Source organism: Fukomys damarensis, unplaced genomic scaffold (genome assembly GCF_012274545.1).
Source record: "Fukomys damarensis isolate Sample0158 unplaced genomic scaffold, DMR_v1.0_HiC HiC_scaffold_9, whole genome shotgun sequence".
In the NCBI taxonomy this organism is placed as follows: domain Eukaryota; kingdom Metazoa; phylum Chordata; class Mammalia; order Rodentia; family Bathyergidae; genus Fukomys; species Fukomys damarensis.
In genome coordinates, this window is record NW_022900921.1 from 42,238,761 (window position 1) to 42,255,916 (window position 17,156).

General features: G+C 37.9%; 1 protein-coding gene across 2 annotated transcripts in view; it reads left to right on the plus strand.

Annotated features, from left to right (window-relative positions):
* Positions 1-17,156, plus strand: part of Vwa3b (von Willebrand factor A domain containing 3B) — a 201,657-nt gene that overhangs the window by 151,550 nt on the left and 32,951 nt on the right. For both annotated transcript variants that reach the window (XR_004516439.1, XM_033761713.1), the window contains exons 20-22: positions 3,127-3,245; positions 9,331-9,381; positions 14,143-14,344. Coding sequence is in view for 1 of the 2 variants with exons in the window: in XM_033761713.1 (XP_033617604.1) it covers positions 3,127-3,245; positions 9,331-9,381; positions 14,143-14,344 (372 nt within the window). In the remaining variant the exon portion in view is untranslated. The remainder of the gene's footprint in view (positions 1-3,126; positions 3,246-9,330; positions 9,382-14,142; positions 14,345-17,156) is intronic.

Here is a 17,156-nt window from a genome sequence, read left to right on the forward strand (position 1 = left end):
AAAAAAAAAAAAAAAAAAAAATCTGGTTCTATTTCCTTCTTTCCTAGAAGTAAACATCAGCTTAATTTTCATGTGTATTTTAATATTCTTAATACAAACTTACTAAAATATTGTTCAATGGGTTTAAAACTTTAAACACAATCAAGGGGAAAATCATTTATCCTAACAGCAAAGAGGGATATGGGAGGCCTTTGTTTTTTGTTTTGATTTTTTTTTGGGGGGGTACCGGTCAGGAGCTTGCATTTGTGATGCAGGTGGTGGCAGCATCACTGAACTAAATCCTGGGCCCTGGGAGGCCTTTGTTACTCAGACCCCAGACGGATGAGCAGCTGAACCTGTAACTGTAGAGTTCCCCGAGGGAACAGACAGTGTTGACCCCCACTGACCTGAGGCCACACCCATGCCTTCTATAAGGCTCTAAGGCGCTTAACTTCTGATAGCTGCGATCACTAATTCCTAATGAGTGATGTGAGGGCTAAAGCTGTCGTTTTGTAAAACCTCAGAGCTCATTTTCAAATGTTGCTTTTCTAATAATCTTTCTATTGAAATTCTGTTCTTTCAAAATTTTATTATACTTACTGAAGTTTCTTCATCTCTATCATTATCTAGGTACTGTGTATCTATTCCTTTTGTCTCTCTATGCTATATTCTGGGAAAAGTCTTTACTACTTATTCAAATTATTATTATGTCCAGTCTAAAATTCATTCTATTAAGGTTTTTTGTTTGTTTGTTTGTTTGTTTTTTGCTTTGGTTCTAATGTCCTTTGTTTTCCTAAGATAGATTTTTAATAGTTTGTCCATCCTCTTCTTATGGCCCTGTAATAAGTTCATATACTTTTACATCTTTTGACAGTCTAATCATAAGTAATTTAAATCATAATTAAAGTTATCATTAGATTGCTCATAAATTAATTTCTTAAGTAGATTGAAATTGTGATTATTGATTTACTCAGCTGTCAATTTTGGTAGTGTGTACATCTAGGATCTTTTTTTCTTTTTTGTAGTATTAGAGATTGTACCAAGGGCTTCTTCATGCATGCTAGGCAAGGGCCCTAGCACTGAGCCACATCCTTAGCTTTTTCATTAAAAAAATCTTTCTTTAAATTTTAAGACAGAGTCTTGCTATGTTACCCAGACTGGCCTTAGATCACAATCCTCCTGCCTCAGCCTCCAGAGCAGTTAGAATTATAGGTGTTTACCATTCCAGCTGCTGTAGGCCACCCTGCCTATAGTCCTTGGGAATTTTGATATGCTGGCTTATTCTAACAGGACTTAAAATCTACTTTTATCTTTTTCCTTCTGTGTTGCAGTTGCCTCTCAAGAGTGAGAGGCTCATACCCTCTCAGGCTTTAGTCCTGTGTCTTTGCCAAGCACTTACGGTCCCCTTGCTCTTCAGTACTTGAGCCCTGTGGCCTTGCCATCCTTGGACACAGCTCACAGCCCAAGCTTTGCCTCTGTTTGCTAGTTCACACTGCTGCTCAGGTTTTATGTCTACAAACCTATTTGCCAGCCATGCATCTGTTTTCTTCCTTCCTTTCATTATTTTCCAATAACACAATAAACTTCGTGTATGATTTTTGGAAGCCAGGGAATATAAAAGCATGAACTATATATATCATCTTGATTGAAAGTAAAATATTTATTCCTGAGAAATAAGTTCCCACATTTCCAAAAGTCCTATAAGTTCCTTATTGCTAAAGCTATATATGATTTTGAAGCAATGATAGTATAGCTTAGTATTTTCCTATTAAGAATTTTCACTTAAATGTTACAGTATGAAATATTCCTTTTGATGAGCATACATTTATTAATTTTTGAGAAAATTTATGTTGCGGGTGTACCTTGTGTCAGGCACTGTGTTAGGCAGTAGGCATACAGCAGAGAACAAAACCAAGCCCTTGCACTTAAATAGCTTACATTCTGTTAGGGAGAGATAGGCAATATGTAATAGGTATGCAAAATATTATAGGTACTGTTAAGATGGAAGGAGAGTTGAAAATGAAAGAGTTTTGGGGGGTTCTGGTTCTTGGGAAGATAGGTGAACATACTCTACCCTGTTTCTCCCACTGAATTCAACTATAAACCTTGGACAGAATACCTGGAGACAATACTAATGGACTTTAACATCAGAACAGTCCTAAAAGAATTGGAGAGACAGCTCTATCAAACCAGGAATTTCCTGGCATGAAATCAGAAGTATCCCAAAACCCAGAAGTAAGCACTGGGCAGAGACAGAAAAAAGCAAAAGAAAATTCTGTCATTCTGGTAGCATGTGGTTTCATTGACCACTGAGCCTTCTTGGTTGTATGTAAGAATCTATTGTCAATTAATAAGGAAAAGCCAGGTATGGTAGCACATACCTGTAATCTCACATACTAGGAGTTTGAAGCAGGAGGATCCCAAGTTTGAGGACAACCAGGGCAATTTAACAAGACCATGTCTCAAAATTTTAAAAAAGATATTCTGAAGCTGAAACTCAGGTAGAACACCTGGCTATCCTGAGATCCTGAGTGCAATCCCCAGTACCACAAAAACATAAAGATAAGGAAAATGCCTAAAGATATAACTATGATCAGATAGTCTCAGATAAGAAAATTTAAAATATATTATCTATATATAAAAGATGTTTAGGCCCAACTAGCAATTTACAAAGAAGCAACAATGAGATCCTGATTTCTTTCTTTTTTTTTTTTTAATGTGGTACTTAACATGGTATTTTAAAAACAAGTTTTACAAACACACAATAATTATATATATTTATGGTCACCTATATTATATTTATGGGCTCCTATTTCTTATTATATGCTTTTACTAACCTGATAGAGGATTCTGAAGATATTTCAGTTCTGAGTTTTCTGAGACAGTTTTGGAATTTTTATTGTTTTTGGTTTGTGTGTATGTATGGTTGTAGTATTGACTTTTCAAATATTTAGTTTTTAAAACTGGAAGGAAAAGGTTAGCATCTTGGATTCTATTTTTTTTCTGTGTGATTTACTATGTTTCCTAATTTTTCCATGTTTATAATATAGTCATAAAAACCTATTCCATAGCTGTGTAGATAACACTTTTGAAGGCACATGTTAACCAACAAGTGACACTTTTCTTTCCCTTGGTACTGAACTGTAGGTGTTCCCTCTGGCACATGTGTGCAAGGACACAAATAAGATGACATTAATTAACCCCCAAGGAGTCAAACTCAATCTCTACAAGCAGAAAGTGGAGCAGGCTATTAAGTCCTACGAAAAGTGAGTATTATTCCTGACTGCTCTTTAACAGATGTGGAACTTGTTTGCTTTACCTTGTTTTCTCATTTCTAGCTTAGATTTCTCTTCTCGGAAGCAGCAATTTAGCTTTGCAGCATGAATAACAGGACCAGCTAACCCAGGGACTCCCTATGTATCAGCCTCTGCATTAAGTTCTTTACCTGAATATTTTTAAGAGTCTTAAAGAATCCATCTTCCTTTTCCAAACTACAGAAATCTCATATTTCCATAAAAATCTTTCAGGTTTCCCTTTCAGCACAGTGAATTTGATCATTTCGGTATCTGACATTCAGTAAAGTGACTAACAAAGCCCCACAGTAATGCGGTAATAAAGCTGTAGCAGCCACCGCAGATGGAAAACATTCAGGAAAAAAAATTGCCTCTGTACTGAATATGCAGATTTTATTTTCTTGTTGCGATTCCCTAAACAATATAGCACCACAACTAATTTGCATTTAGTATAAATACTAATTTGTATTTGTACTGCCTGTGATATTATCAGTGACCTAGAGAGGTCTGCAGGAGGACGTGCCTGAGCCGTGTGCACATTTTACACCTTTTTATGTGAGGGACTTGAGCATCTGCACATTTCACGTCGTTCCTGAACCAGTTCTCTGCGTGGCTTCTAAGGAACAACTGCATAAGTACGCATTACCATTTAAATTTTGAATCAAATTCATGATGGAAATCAAGTTACTGCAGTGAAAATGGTGCCCTCGATAGTCCCTGTGTCCATGCAGAGACAAGAGCCTTTCCTCTCAGGGCAGACGCAGTTATCGCCTTGCCAGGGCCCTCATTACCTCCAGCCCAGCACAAAATTGATCCTTGGCTCCCAATGTTTAATGACGTTTCCAACAAGCCGTTCTTCTTCAGGCAAGACCCTTAATTGAGGAGCCATGCCGTTGGGTTTTATTTACTACCGTATAAGAAGAAAAATTAAGTAAAGTACAGAAGTGAATGATGTGGCCAAGCCAGCACTTATGCGTCTGTTGTCGTTTGGCAGTAGTTTTAGTGTGTGTTCAAAACAAGCTTAAGGCCTGGCCCTGCCTACAGGAGGGACACTCTGTCCCCTGGAAGGTCTCCCCCACCATGCCCGGCACAGACCTCTCCAAATTCCTGTCAACTAGAGCATCTTCTGCTGCTTTCCCTGGGAACTGAGGCTGTTTTATGCGGTTGCAGATTGAGAATCCCTTATCTAGACTGCTTGGAACAGAAGGGTTTCAGATTCCAGATTTTAGAACATTTGCATATATATATAACGAGATATCTTGGGGATGGGATATTTAACATAAAATTCATTTATGTTTTACATACATATTTCACACATAGCCTGAAGGTAATGTTATATACTATTTTAAACAATTTTGTGCATGAGAAAACTTTCACTTTGTGGAATTTTTCATTGCCTTGCAGAAAGTTTCAGACTTGGGAGCACCTTGGATTGGGGGATTTTGGATGAGAAGGATGTTCTGTCTGTATTTCTTGGGGTCTTTACTTGCCCTCTGTCTATCACAGGAACAACTTATGTGTTTGATGCTTCTAGGCAGGCATCTCCCTAAGGAAATGGGCTCCTCAGTGAGGCCTCTGTGGAGTCCCTTTCTCCTACCTACCTCGGATGTGGTCCTCAGAGCCTGTGGCTGCTGCACAGTCCTTGCTGTCTCAAAAACACCAAAACAAAATGAGATGTTTGTATTGTTATTAGTAATAATTTTAATATTAATGAAATTAACTTCACTATGACCAACATTTAATATTCTTACTTACTTAATATTGATTGGTACTATATTATTGCTTTAATATCATAAATTATTTATTTCATATCAACATTAATATTATGCAGAACAAAAACTTCCTGATCTTTTGAATTCAATAATATTTAAGAATTTTTGGAGGTTGAGAAATGGGAAGAAGCTGTTCAAATGGGAAGGGAAACAAGGGAGGAGGGAAGGAGAAAGGAAGGAAAGGACAAGAAAAAAAAGTAAAATAGAGGGAAAAACATGGAAACAAAGCTTTTGTAAACATGGAGGGGAGGGGGCTAGAGTGGGTAATGGGATAAAATAAAATAAAATTTATCTTAAAAATGAAGAATTTTGTTGATCCAAATGACAATTCCCTTTCACATCTTATTTTACCTTTCTCAAAATATGCAAAGTACAGAAAGTAATCAATGAGATGTTTACCCGCTCCAGCCCCAATAATACATTTCTAAGGAGTTTCCCACCAAAAGAAAACCAGTTGTGACTTTAAATATAAGCTTCATATAACCTTAAATCCATGCTGCAGTTAGAATGACCAAGCACATGGGAAGCTCAGAGTCTTTGGCTAAAATAATAGCACTACTTGGGTCACATTTAGTGCCCTTATGTGGGTGTCCTTCTGTTACATTATTTTATTATTTTACATTATTTTCTGTTAGATTATTATTTAAGTCAACAATTTTGGCTTTGAGGGTCTGGGCATAGCTTTTTTTCACTAATTTTATTGGTACATTTTAGGTATACAATACAGTGACACTCATCATTGGGAATTTGTACCTTTAGATGATATATCTTGATTCTTATTTTTCTCCAATTCCCCTGCCCTCCCTTCTACTCCTCCACCCCTCCCTATTTACAAAGACTTTGTTTCCATTTTTTCCTTTTATCATATTTTTTCCTTTCCCTTCTTTCCTTTTTCCTACCCTTCCCAGTTTCCTTTTCCCTTTAGACCTTTTCTTCCTATTTCACATTATCTGTTATATATTTTGATTCTTATTTATACCAGTTTCTCACACCAGAGAAGCTATTTAGTATGACATCCCTTGTTCCTGGGTAGGAAAAATCAATATAGTGAAAATGGCCATACTCGCAAAACTACTATATAGATTCAGTGCAATCCCAACTGAAATCCCAATAGTATATTTCACAGAATTAGAGAAAACAATAAAAAGAATTCATTTGGAACCAGAAGAGACCTAGAATAGCAAAAGAAATTCTAGGCAACAAAGACATGACAGAGGGTGTCATAATCCCCAACTTGAAACTATACTACAAAGCCACTGTGATAAAAACAGCATGGTACTGGCAAAGAAACAGACCTGAGGATCAGTGGAATAGATTAGAAGACACTGAAACGACTCCAGACACACTCAGCCACCTCATCTTTGACAAAGGAGCCAACCACCCTCATTGGAGGAAAGATAACCTTTTTAATAATAATGATGCTGGGAAAAACTAGATTTTAACCTGCCAAAGATTAAGGCTAGACCCATATCTTTCACCATGCACTTAACTAAAATCGAAGTGCATCACAAATGCTCAACACCACTGGTAATTTGAGAGATGCAGATGAAAACAACACTGAGATTCCATCTCACCACAGAAAGAATGGCTGCTATCAAGAAATCAACCAATAACAAATGCTGGCCGGTTGTGGGGAGATAGAAACCCTTCTTTATTGTTGGTGGGAGTGCAGACTGGTGCAACCACTGTGGAAATCAATATGGAGATACCTCAAACAACCAGGATTAGAAGTCCCATTTGACCCAGCTATTCCTCTGCTGGCTATCTTCCCAAAAGAATTAAAAGACTCATACCACAATGATATATGCTAACACATGTTTATAGCAGCACAGTTTGTAATAGCTAAAATTTGGAAATAGCCCAATTGCCCATCAACTGGAGACTGGATAAAGAAAATGTTGTTTTTTTTTTTTTTAATAAAATGGAATACTCCTCAGACATAAAGAACAAGACACTAGAGAGATTTATAGCTAAGTGGATGCACATTGAGGCTATACTTTTAAGTGAAATTAGTAAGTCACACATGTATAAATACTGAATAGTTTCTCTGGTGTGAAAAAGTAAAAGTGTAAATAAGGATTAAAATGTATAATTGATATTCTGTAATAGGAAGAAAAGTCTAAAAGAATAGAGGAAGTGGGAGGGATGGGGAAAGGTAAAAGGAGAATAAAAAAATATGTGAAAAGGAAAAACATGGAAACAATGTCTCTGTAAACAGGGAAGGGGGGAGGGGGTGGAGGGAAGGCTGGGGAATGAGGAAAAATAAGAACCTGATAAGTCATGCGTAGGTACAAGATCCCAAAGATGAATGTAACGGTATTGTATACCTGAAATGTACCAATAAATTTAATAAAGATTTTAAAAAGATCTAAATATTAAAACAGAAACACTAATTTGCTTGAAGGTAGATTAGGTATAACTTTCAAAAGACATTGGCAGACTTTATCAACAAAACCTCAGTAGAACAGGAACTAGCACAAAGAATCAACAACTTGGATCTCATCTTATTACAAAGCTTCTGCACTGCAAGAAAGACCTCCAACAGAGCTAAGAGACAACAACCTACAACATCTGAGCATAGCTTTGAGCAAGCATTTCTAGTCCTGTCTGGATTCTGCAGTTTATTTTGACTGTAAGTCTAAAGTCAAGATCACAGACCTTGGATCCACAGGAGAAACTTCAGTCCTAACCAGGTTCTGGGACCTTGCCAAGTGCCTTTACTTCCCATCTCTGAGAAGCTATGCCCATCATATTTCTGTTGCAAGTTGCTTTGCCATGAGCCACTCCTTAGTGCAAGTAGACCCGCAGTAAACCAGTAAGTGCAATCCCTCAACCAAATTCTGTTCTCCTGTGCCAAATAAGAGGAAACTATTGCCAGCAAAATCCCTGAGCAGAGAGGCTGGAGCAGCCAGAGAGGGGCCTCATCCGGTTCCCACCCCCGCACCCCCACATCCCTGCCAAGGGACTTGCCTCTCCCAGTTGCCGCCCACTCAGAACAACGAAATGTTTTCGTGGAGATAGACAGGCAGGGAATTACCAAGCTTATGAAAATGAGCTCTTGGAAAAACACCTTCTAAGTGAATGAGATCAAATATGAGGTGTGCTAGCAAATGGGATCCACAGGCATCAAAGCTTTCTCCAGGCTTCCAGGCCTTGCCCTACTTCGTGTACACTGAGTTATTCCTGGCATGCAGCAACACATCCATCTCGCTCCACACTCTCGATGCCAAGGACAGGTGGTGTTTTCCTTGTTTTATCCATAAGGAAGCAGCTTCTCAGACCGCACAGCAGCAAAATGGGGATGGACACCAAGCTGTGAATCCATACCTGTGTTGTTCTAAAGCCCTTACCCAGCCTCCCAGAACACTGAGTGCCCCTGCAAATTTCTATTTCAGAGGATTTTTAATAGGATTTTTAAAGAAAAGCATGGAAAAGCAAAAATGCTTACTATGATGCCTTTCAATAAATCTTAAAGGTTCTGGTCATTGTCACATGAGCCACACGATTCAAGAAACCTAATTTCCAAATAGGTCCCAAAGAACCAAAAGCTTCAAGTAGGGCAGAAGCACTGAGCTGGCTTCTTCTAACCCTGTCCCCTTGACTTACAGAACATTTACCTGTGTCAAGCACAGTCCACTGTGCTGTGCCCAGACTAGCTTGGGGAGTCTTCTCAGCTACACAGAGGGATTCTACTATTCAGCCCACTTGATTAAAAAAGTCTGGTATTGCCCAGTCACAGCCAGGAAGAGAAAATGACCCAGTGATGGGTCCTGGCTCTGCTGATAGCATCTGTGCTTTTCCCTCATTTCAGTCATCCTTGCTGTGTTCTGCCCAGGCTCACCATGGCCTGGGAGGCAGGAAATTACCTCCACCTGAATGAAGCATGTTCTCTGAGCCCATCTTTCTCAGAAACAAGGTCTTACTTACATAGCCCAGGCTGGCTTTGCATTGGCAATCCTCTTGTCTCAGCCTCCCAAGTGCTGGGATTATAGGCGTGGGCCACCACTCTTGGCCTAGGAAGTTCTTAATGCAGAGATGATGCAGACCATGTTTTTGATTGCATTTACTTTGATATTTGACACAACTGCCTCAAAGCCATGAGGTTTCCACAGTGAAGCTCAGAGAGGGAGACACTCCTGTCCAGTCTCTCTTAGCAGATGACAGTGGTGTGGTCCAGGGCCTGCATACCCACTGCAGTGCTTCTTAGAGCCTAGAGGCAGCCTTCTGCTGTAAAATGAAGTATTGCTTCTAAATTATTCTCATTGCTTTTTTTTTTAATTTAACAGGCGTTTGAATAAAATTGTTTGGCAAGCATTATCTCAAGAGGAAAAAGAAAAGTAAGTCATTCCATGTCTTCCCTTGTTTTTTATTCCATTGAAATTCATGTCAGCAAAATTAATCATTTTGAAGTGTTCAGTCCAGTGGTGTTTAGAATATTCCAAATGTTGTGCAACACTCCTCTCTCTTTCTGTTTCCATTGCCCAATAAAAACTATCTTGCGCCCATAGAGTAACTATTCCCATTTTCCTCTTTCCTGGCCCCTGGTAACTACTAGTTTAATTTGAATGAATTTCCCCTTCTGGAATTTGCCTATTACATAAGAGAAATCATGTAACATGTGATACTTTCCATGTCTGCTTTCTTTTATTTAATGTGAAAACTTAATGCTTTCAAAGTTTATCCAAATGGGACTTTCAGGGTATCTGAATACACACACACACACACACACACACACACACACACGCGCGTGTGTGTGCACACGCATGCATGCACATGTACACACATGCACAACGTATCTCTTTGTAAAATGCATCCTCTCTTTCATTGATGGTCATTTGGATTGTCTACTTTTTGGCTGATATGAATAATGTTGCTATATGTGTATTGAAGTTTCTGAGTGAACATTGTGTCTTCATTTCTCTTTGGTGGATAACTGGAAGTGGATTTGCTGTCATGCGATGATTCTATGCTTAACTTTTGAGGGACCTCCAAACTGCTGCCACAGGGCTGCCCCACTTTGTATGCCACCAGCATTGTACAAGGTGTTCAGCTTCTCTGTAGAACAGTCTGGAGGATCCTCTAAACAAATATGTAGAAAAAGACATGTTTGCTTTAAATCATTTCCATGGAAAAATTACTTCCTCATATAGGCACATAATTATACATTTTTGTTGTTGTGGCTGAATAATACTTCGTCTTCTAACATTGTTGGTGTGGTTGCCAGAACATTTATTGGTTAATATTTAACAATGTATAATTTTAAGATGAATGTTTTGTTTATATTAAATATACTGTATCATGGCCAAAAAGTTAAATGTAAAGTCATCCTCCTGGTGTCAAGTGCTATCCCACTGTGGCCCTGATACACATTTTCTAATGACTAGTGATGATGAACATCTTGCATACGCTTCTCCGTTTCTCTACCTTTGGAAATGTCTATTCAAGTCCATTGTCCATTTTTAAATTGAGTTGTGTTTTTGTAGTTGAATTGTCAGTCTTTCGGATATTAAGTGCTTACCAGATACATGAGTCATCCACATTTCCTCCTATTCTATAGGAGGAGATATTTTCACATTCGTGATAATGTCCTTTGATTCCCAAAAGCTTTCAATTTTGGGAAAGTCAGGTCATCATTTTGTTTTGTTTTGTTTTGTTATTCATGTTGCCAGTGTCAAATTTAAGAATCCACTGCCAGATAGGAAGTTGTGAAGTTGTACCACTATGTTTTCTTCTGTTTATAGTTTTAGCTCCTATATTTAGGTTGTTGGTTAATTTTTACATATGGAGCTTGTTTTACATATGGAGTTAATTTTTACATATTGAAGTTTACATATGGAGTGAGGTCTTCTAGGATATTTTTAGAGTTGTGCTACACTAGCATAATGGTTCATCCTGAGAAAAATTAAATATGTTAAAAATCATATTCTTTTGTTGAGAGAGGTGTTTGGTACATGCCTATTGTCTGGTGTAATTATAGTGTTTTCTGATCCTCTTTTTTCTTTTTTGATCATTTGTCAGAATGCTGTATTCATGACTGAAAGTGGAGTGTGCCAGCTATTTTTGTACAAGTGTCTATTTTTCCCTATAATCATGCCAAAGTTTGCCTTACTGGGGGATTATCTTAGTTACTTTTCTTGTTGCTACAACAAAATACCCAACGCCCAAAGTTCAAGGAGGAAAAGTTTATTTTGGGTCACAGTTTGTAGAGGTTTCATCCCATAGTCAGCTAGCTCCAAGGCAGGGTGACATGGCAGAGGGGCATTACAGAAGCAAAACAGTCCATGGCAGTGTAGACAAGAGTCAGCAAGCAGCAACAGCAGCGGCAGCAACAGTAGCAGTAAGCCTGCCTTTCCCTTTTATGCCATCCAGGCTACAATCCTTTGGGTGGTACCATCCACACCCAGGGTGGGCCTTCCCATTATCCACACCCAGAATTATAATAAACCAGTCAGTGGAGTAATTTAATGATCACACACCCTTAATCTAAATTCACACACCCTACATTCAGCCACTTCTGAAAAGCCCCACCTATAAGTGCATGTGGCTTTGTGGGGGCATCTAAATACAAGCCATAACAGGGACTGTAACAGTAGATCTATGTATCTTTATAATTTCTTCCTGATGATTTGATAGTTTATCAGTAGAAAATGTTGTCCTTTGCTTGTAACAATCTTTGCTTTATAACAATTTAGACTTAAAAATCTATTTTTTCCAATAATGATATAGCCACTCCAGCTGTCTTTTGATTACCATTGCAAATATCTTTTTCCGTCTTTTCTTTTTACTTCTTTTTTTTCCTTTTGGATATAGGGTCTTGCTATGTAGTTCAGGCTGGCCTTGAACTTGCAGCGATCCTTTTACCTCAGTCTCCCTAGTACTGGGATTATAGGAGTCTATCACCACACCCAGGTTTCCCTCCTTTCATTTTCAATCTATTTGTATTTTTAGTTCTAAGAGAGTCTCTTCATCAACATACAGTTGGTTATTTTTTAAAATTCTGTCAATTTTTGTCTTTTATTTGGTAGGTTTAATCTCACTTAAAATGATTAATAATGATGGAAGACTTAGGTCTGCCTCTGTGCTATTTGTATGTGTCATATATTTCTGTTCCTCAGTTTCTAATATTTTCTTCTTTTTTACTTGATTTTTTTCTTACATGCATTTTGATCACTCTTTATTCCCTTTCCTACATTATATACTCTTCAACCACTTGGTTTTCATAAGGATTGCAGTTGCCATTGTAAATGTATAATAATCTAGTGGGAATTGATATTGAATTAGTTTCAGCAGCAGACATTAATTCCATTCCTGTACAACTTCAACCTTGCCATTTACCTGTTTATAGTCATGGATTACATGTTGTATATTATGTGCCCATTACATAGATATGTGATTATATCTTTGTACTTGTCTTTTATGTAATATACAAAACAAAACAGCAGTTATATATCAAAATAAAATACTAGCTTTTATATTTTTCTATGTTGTCATCTTTGCCAGTCATGTTTATTTCTTCATATGGCTTAGAATTGCCCTTTAGTAGCCTTCTTTTCAGCATGAAAAGTGCTTTTTAACATTCTTGTGAATAAGTCTACTAGTAATGAATCCCTTCACTTTTTATCTGGGAATGTCTTAATTTTTCATTCATTTTTGAAGGGTCATTTTATCATACATAATTCTTGGCTGACAATGATTTGTTTCAGTACACTAAATCTATCATCCCATTTCCTTCTGGCCTCCATAGTTGGTGGTGAAGAATCAAATGCTGATCTTCCTTAGAAGTACTTATTCATGACAAGTCCCTTTTGTCTTGCTCCTTTCAAGAGTCTCTCTTTTTCTTTGTCTTTCAACAGTTTGATGATACTATGTGCTGGTGTAGCTCTTTGAATGTATCTTGCTTAAAGTTTGCTGAACTTCTTGGATATGTAAATGTACATCTTTCATCAAAATTAGGGAGCTTTTGGTCATTACTTTTTCAAGTATCTTACACCTTTCTCTATTCTGTTACCTTTTAGGACTCCCAAAATGTTTATGTTGGTAAGTTAAGTCCATGGTATCCCAAAGTTTCCTTAGATTCTGTCCACATTTCTTTATCCCCTTATTGTTTCTGCCTCTCAGATTTAGTAATGACAGTTGACCTATCTGTACATTCACTGATTCATTCTCTGCCTGCTCTAAACCTGCTGCTGAATAAACTTTCCATCTCAGTTATTGTTTTAGCTTCAGTATTTCTATTTGCTTCCTTTCATGATTTCTATCCTCTAGTTGTTCATATATCTTCATCTCTGTTTCCTTTAATTTCCTGCTTATGATATCCTTCACCTCTTTGAGCATATTTAATTTAAAATTAAAGTTAATTTAAAATCTTTATCTAGTAAATCCAGCATCAATTTTCTTCTACAATTTTTTTCCTGTAAATGGGACATTTCCTGCTTCTTTGTATGCAAATTTGGAATTTTGAGGATTAAATTGAACGTTTTGACTATTACAATATGAAACCTCTGAAAATCAGTCTCCTTTCTTTTTATCAGTTGCTGTCATTAATGAAGGTTACAGCTTCTTTTTAGTGCTTTTCAAAATTATTTTTACAGAAGTAATATTTCTTATGTGTGTTCAAAGTAGCCCCTGTTCCATTATCTCTATGGTCAGCCAATGGCTTAACAGAGATTTCCTTAAGTACTAGTGTCTCTCTACATTAAGCACTGTTCTGAATGCTACAGGTTTTCACTAGATTCAAGAATTTCTAAAGAGGTCACCAAATGAGGTAATGGGTAAAAGTGCCAACCATAATTCACAAAGATGGTTGTGTTTTGTTTTGTTGTGTTTTGGTACTGGGGATGGAACTTGGGTCTTTGTTCTTGCAAGGTAGGCAGCAGAACCTCTGAGCTAAATCCCCAGCCTGAATATGTTTGTTTTTAATCTGTTTGAGCTACCAAAGTCCAGATGGACCAGAGGTCATGGTTATGACTGTCATCTGACATCTGATGTTCAGCATGCAACAAATGTTTTTCAGGGGAGAGTTTACTGAGACACCAACATATTTTTTTTTCTATTGTAGTCATTTGCTTTTCCTTTTTTGTTGTTGTTGTTGTTTTTAGGTTAGATGCAATCAAACCATTACAATACTTGGAAAACAAGGCAGCTCTAAACAAGGCATTAGAGCGGTCAAATTGGCCTATTTCACTGGAAGAGCTGTCGCTCCTGGAAAATGAGATTCTAGCTGGGAAAATGTACATCCAGCAGGCCATGGAACTCCAGCAGGCTTCCAAGAAGAATTGTGTGAGCCAGGGACCAGCAGAGGTATGTATTCCCTCCCTCTCTGCCTGTCCCAGTCATTTCCACCCCTATACTCCCCCTTCTCTCCACCACACTGATTTCTGAGAGTTATAGTAGAGGTCTCAGGACTTTTTTTTAATCAAAAAAGAAAAGCCACTTGACTTTAATATGTTCTTATTTTTTAAACAACACAACACATCTTTTAATTGAAAAATAAAACTAAATAGAAGTATAATGTAATATAATGATTAAAAGCCTAGACTTTGATCAAACTTCAAATCTACCACCTTATTTTTAGGTAATCTTGCCTAGCTGCTTAGCTTCATTAAACCCCCTTTCTTATGTGTGAAATAGGAGTACTAATAGTTCCTGCCTCCTACGGTTGTTATGAGAATAAAACCCATTTTAAATATCTGATATTAGGGCCAGGGATTTAGGGCAGTGACACTGCACCTGCCTTGCAAGCACAAGGTCCTGAGTTTGATCCCAGTACCAGAAAAACAAAAAGTACCTGGTATTGAAAGCCCCCACATAAATATTAGCAATTATTAGTATTAGTATCACTATTAAACTAATAGGGCAGATCTTCTAAAAAGGAAAAATAATTTTCCTTATAGGTTTTTCCTCCTCAAATAAATATTTTGACAGATATAGCCAGAGTCTATACTTATTTTATATTCTGCTTTTTAATTTCTCATTATTTCACAGAATTTCTCTGTGTTTTATTGACTCTTCAGATTGATATTTTTGGTGACTACATAATAATCCATGATGTGCAGATACCCTGGTGTTTTTAACTCTTCACTGAAGGTTGGGCTTTAGGTTATTTTCCAGTTTTTCATATTGTCATGACTCTTTTGGAACTCATTTAGTTGAATTTTTGTTAAGATACAGTCTTGGGAATGGGATCCCTGGACCAAATGACATGAACATTTGAAGGCTCAAAACAGATATTTCTAGTATGACACCCTTGTTTCTGACTGTGCTTTGGGTGTGTGTGGACACAGAATAGTTTCTCCAAAATCTTTCTGAATCCTAGTTCACTTTCAGATACCCACTATATGAACTGATCTTTGGGATTCATTTTTTTAGTTTCTATCTTTGCCAGTTAATACTGTTTTGCCTGATTTTGGCTTCTGTATTTGCTGCTCTAGATTCTTGTGTTTTTCATTTTTCTTTTAATTTTTCTTCAGCAGATCACATTTTCCCCCCACTGGTATAAAAAGCTATTATCCTTTGTGCAGAATGAAAAATTTTTGTCACATATTTGTTAATATTATTCAAACAAATTAGATCCTCACAGAATTATTCAGCGTTCCCTGGCACACCAGATACCCACAAACATTTCTCTATCCATTGGCCTTGCTTACCTCGATGCCCTGTGGATACCTAAAAGTCTAGAGGACCAAACTGAATTCCTACCTCTTGCTGAAATACTCTCTTCCTCTCTCCATGCCTCCTGTCTGCTAGTTCTTTCATTTGTTTACTGAAATATTTGTGAAGATCTTCAAGGTGCTGAGCACTATCCTAGGCCCCATGAGAACCTAAAACATGGGTACCCCATTCTGTCCTTATTCTCACGAGGAGACAGAGCATTACTCCCCCTAAGTGATGGGCTTCCCCACGTTGAGCTGTGGATTCCCCACAGCCCAATGGCAGGATTTTCTAACATTATTCTTTTATCTATGCTTTATATTAAATTTGCAAATAGGAGGTGTTGCAAATAGAGTGAAAAGAAGTCTCTTGTTAATCAGGACAAAGATAGTATGTTTTACTGCATCTGCCCAGAATTCCAGCACTATTTACAGAATATGAATTAATTGTCTTATTCCTTTATTCCCTTTTCACAAAGTGGGAATAAAAATAATTTTTGTAATTTCCTCATCTAAAAATATCCCCTACCATGGACAAGACTATCATTGGCACAGGTAGTCTCAGGCACTGAGTAGCCCAGCTCATTCTCATCTTGGGGTCTCACATGGTGACAATATTTATTTGATACAGTGTGCACTGGACGTGCACAGCCTAGTGGAGGAGACATATTAGAATAGACCATGACCTCCCTCAGAGTTTTGGATGTGTAGCAATTGGAGGTTGAGGCATGAGAAAGTTTCTGAGTGAAAGAAACAGCCTGTGCAGAGGCTAAGGATGGAAAGGAAGGTAGGATGTTCACCCAGGGTGTGACCACAGAAGAGCTGGGAAAGAGAAAGTGGCACTGGGGACTTAGGCCTGTAGGAAATGGATGCCAGGAGAGGTTTCCAGAAGGTGAAAGTCATTGACAGACTTGTGTCTAGAAGGATTATCCTAGCAGTGAGGTGAGGCCTGGTGTAGAAAGAGACCAAAATCATGTGCAACTCTCTCTCTGGGGCATTGAGTCCTTGAGTCAAGAAGGATCAATGGGTAGAGCAGAAGTTAAAGAGACATGGGTTGTTGGAAAGTCAGATGGATGGGGTGAGTCAGAAGACAAAATGTCTTGTAATAGACAATTCAAGGGACAGTGTCAGTATTGACCACTTCCCCTACACCTGTTCCTAGGAAAGCCAGCCCATCTCATCACTCTGCCGTTCTGTCACATGTGTCTCATTTTTGTTTCCTTCACAGCTCATTTCACTACATGATGTACACACCTGTTTATGGCTGGTCTTCTCCACCAGGTCAAGTGTTGGCCCATTGTGTTCTAGGTACTCCTGTAGCCGGCAATAGTGGCTGGCACTGCTAAGACACTGATGGATATTTCAGTAAATACATGAAAGACCAGAGAGAAAGAGGAAAGGGTTATTAGCTTTTACTCTTCTAAATTCTAAAGTGTCTGCAGGGCATCCAGGTGAGAAAGCCA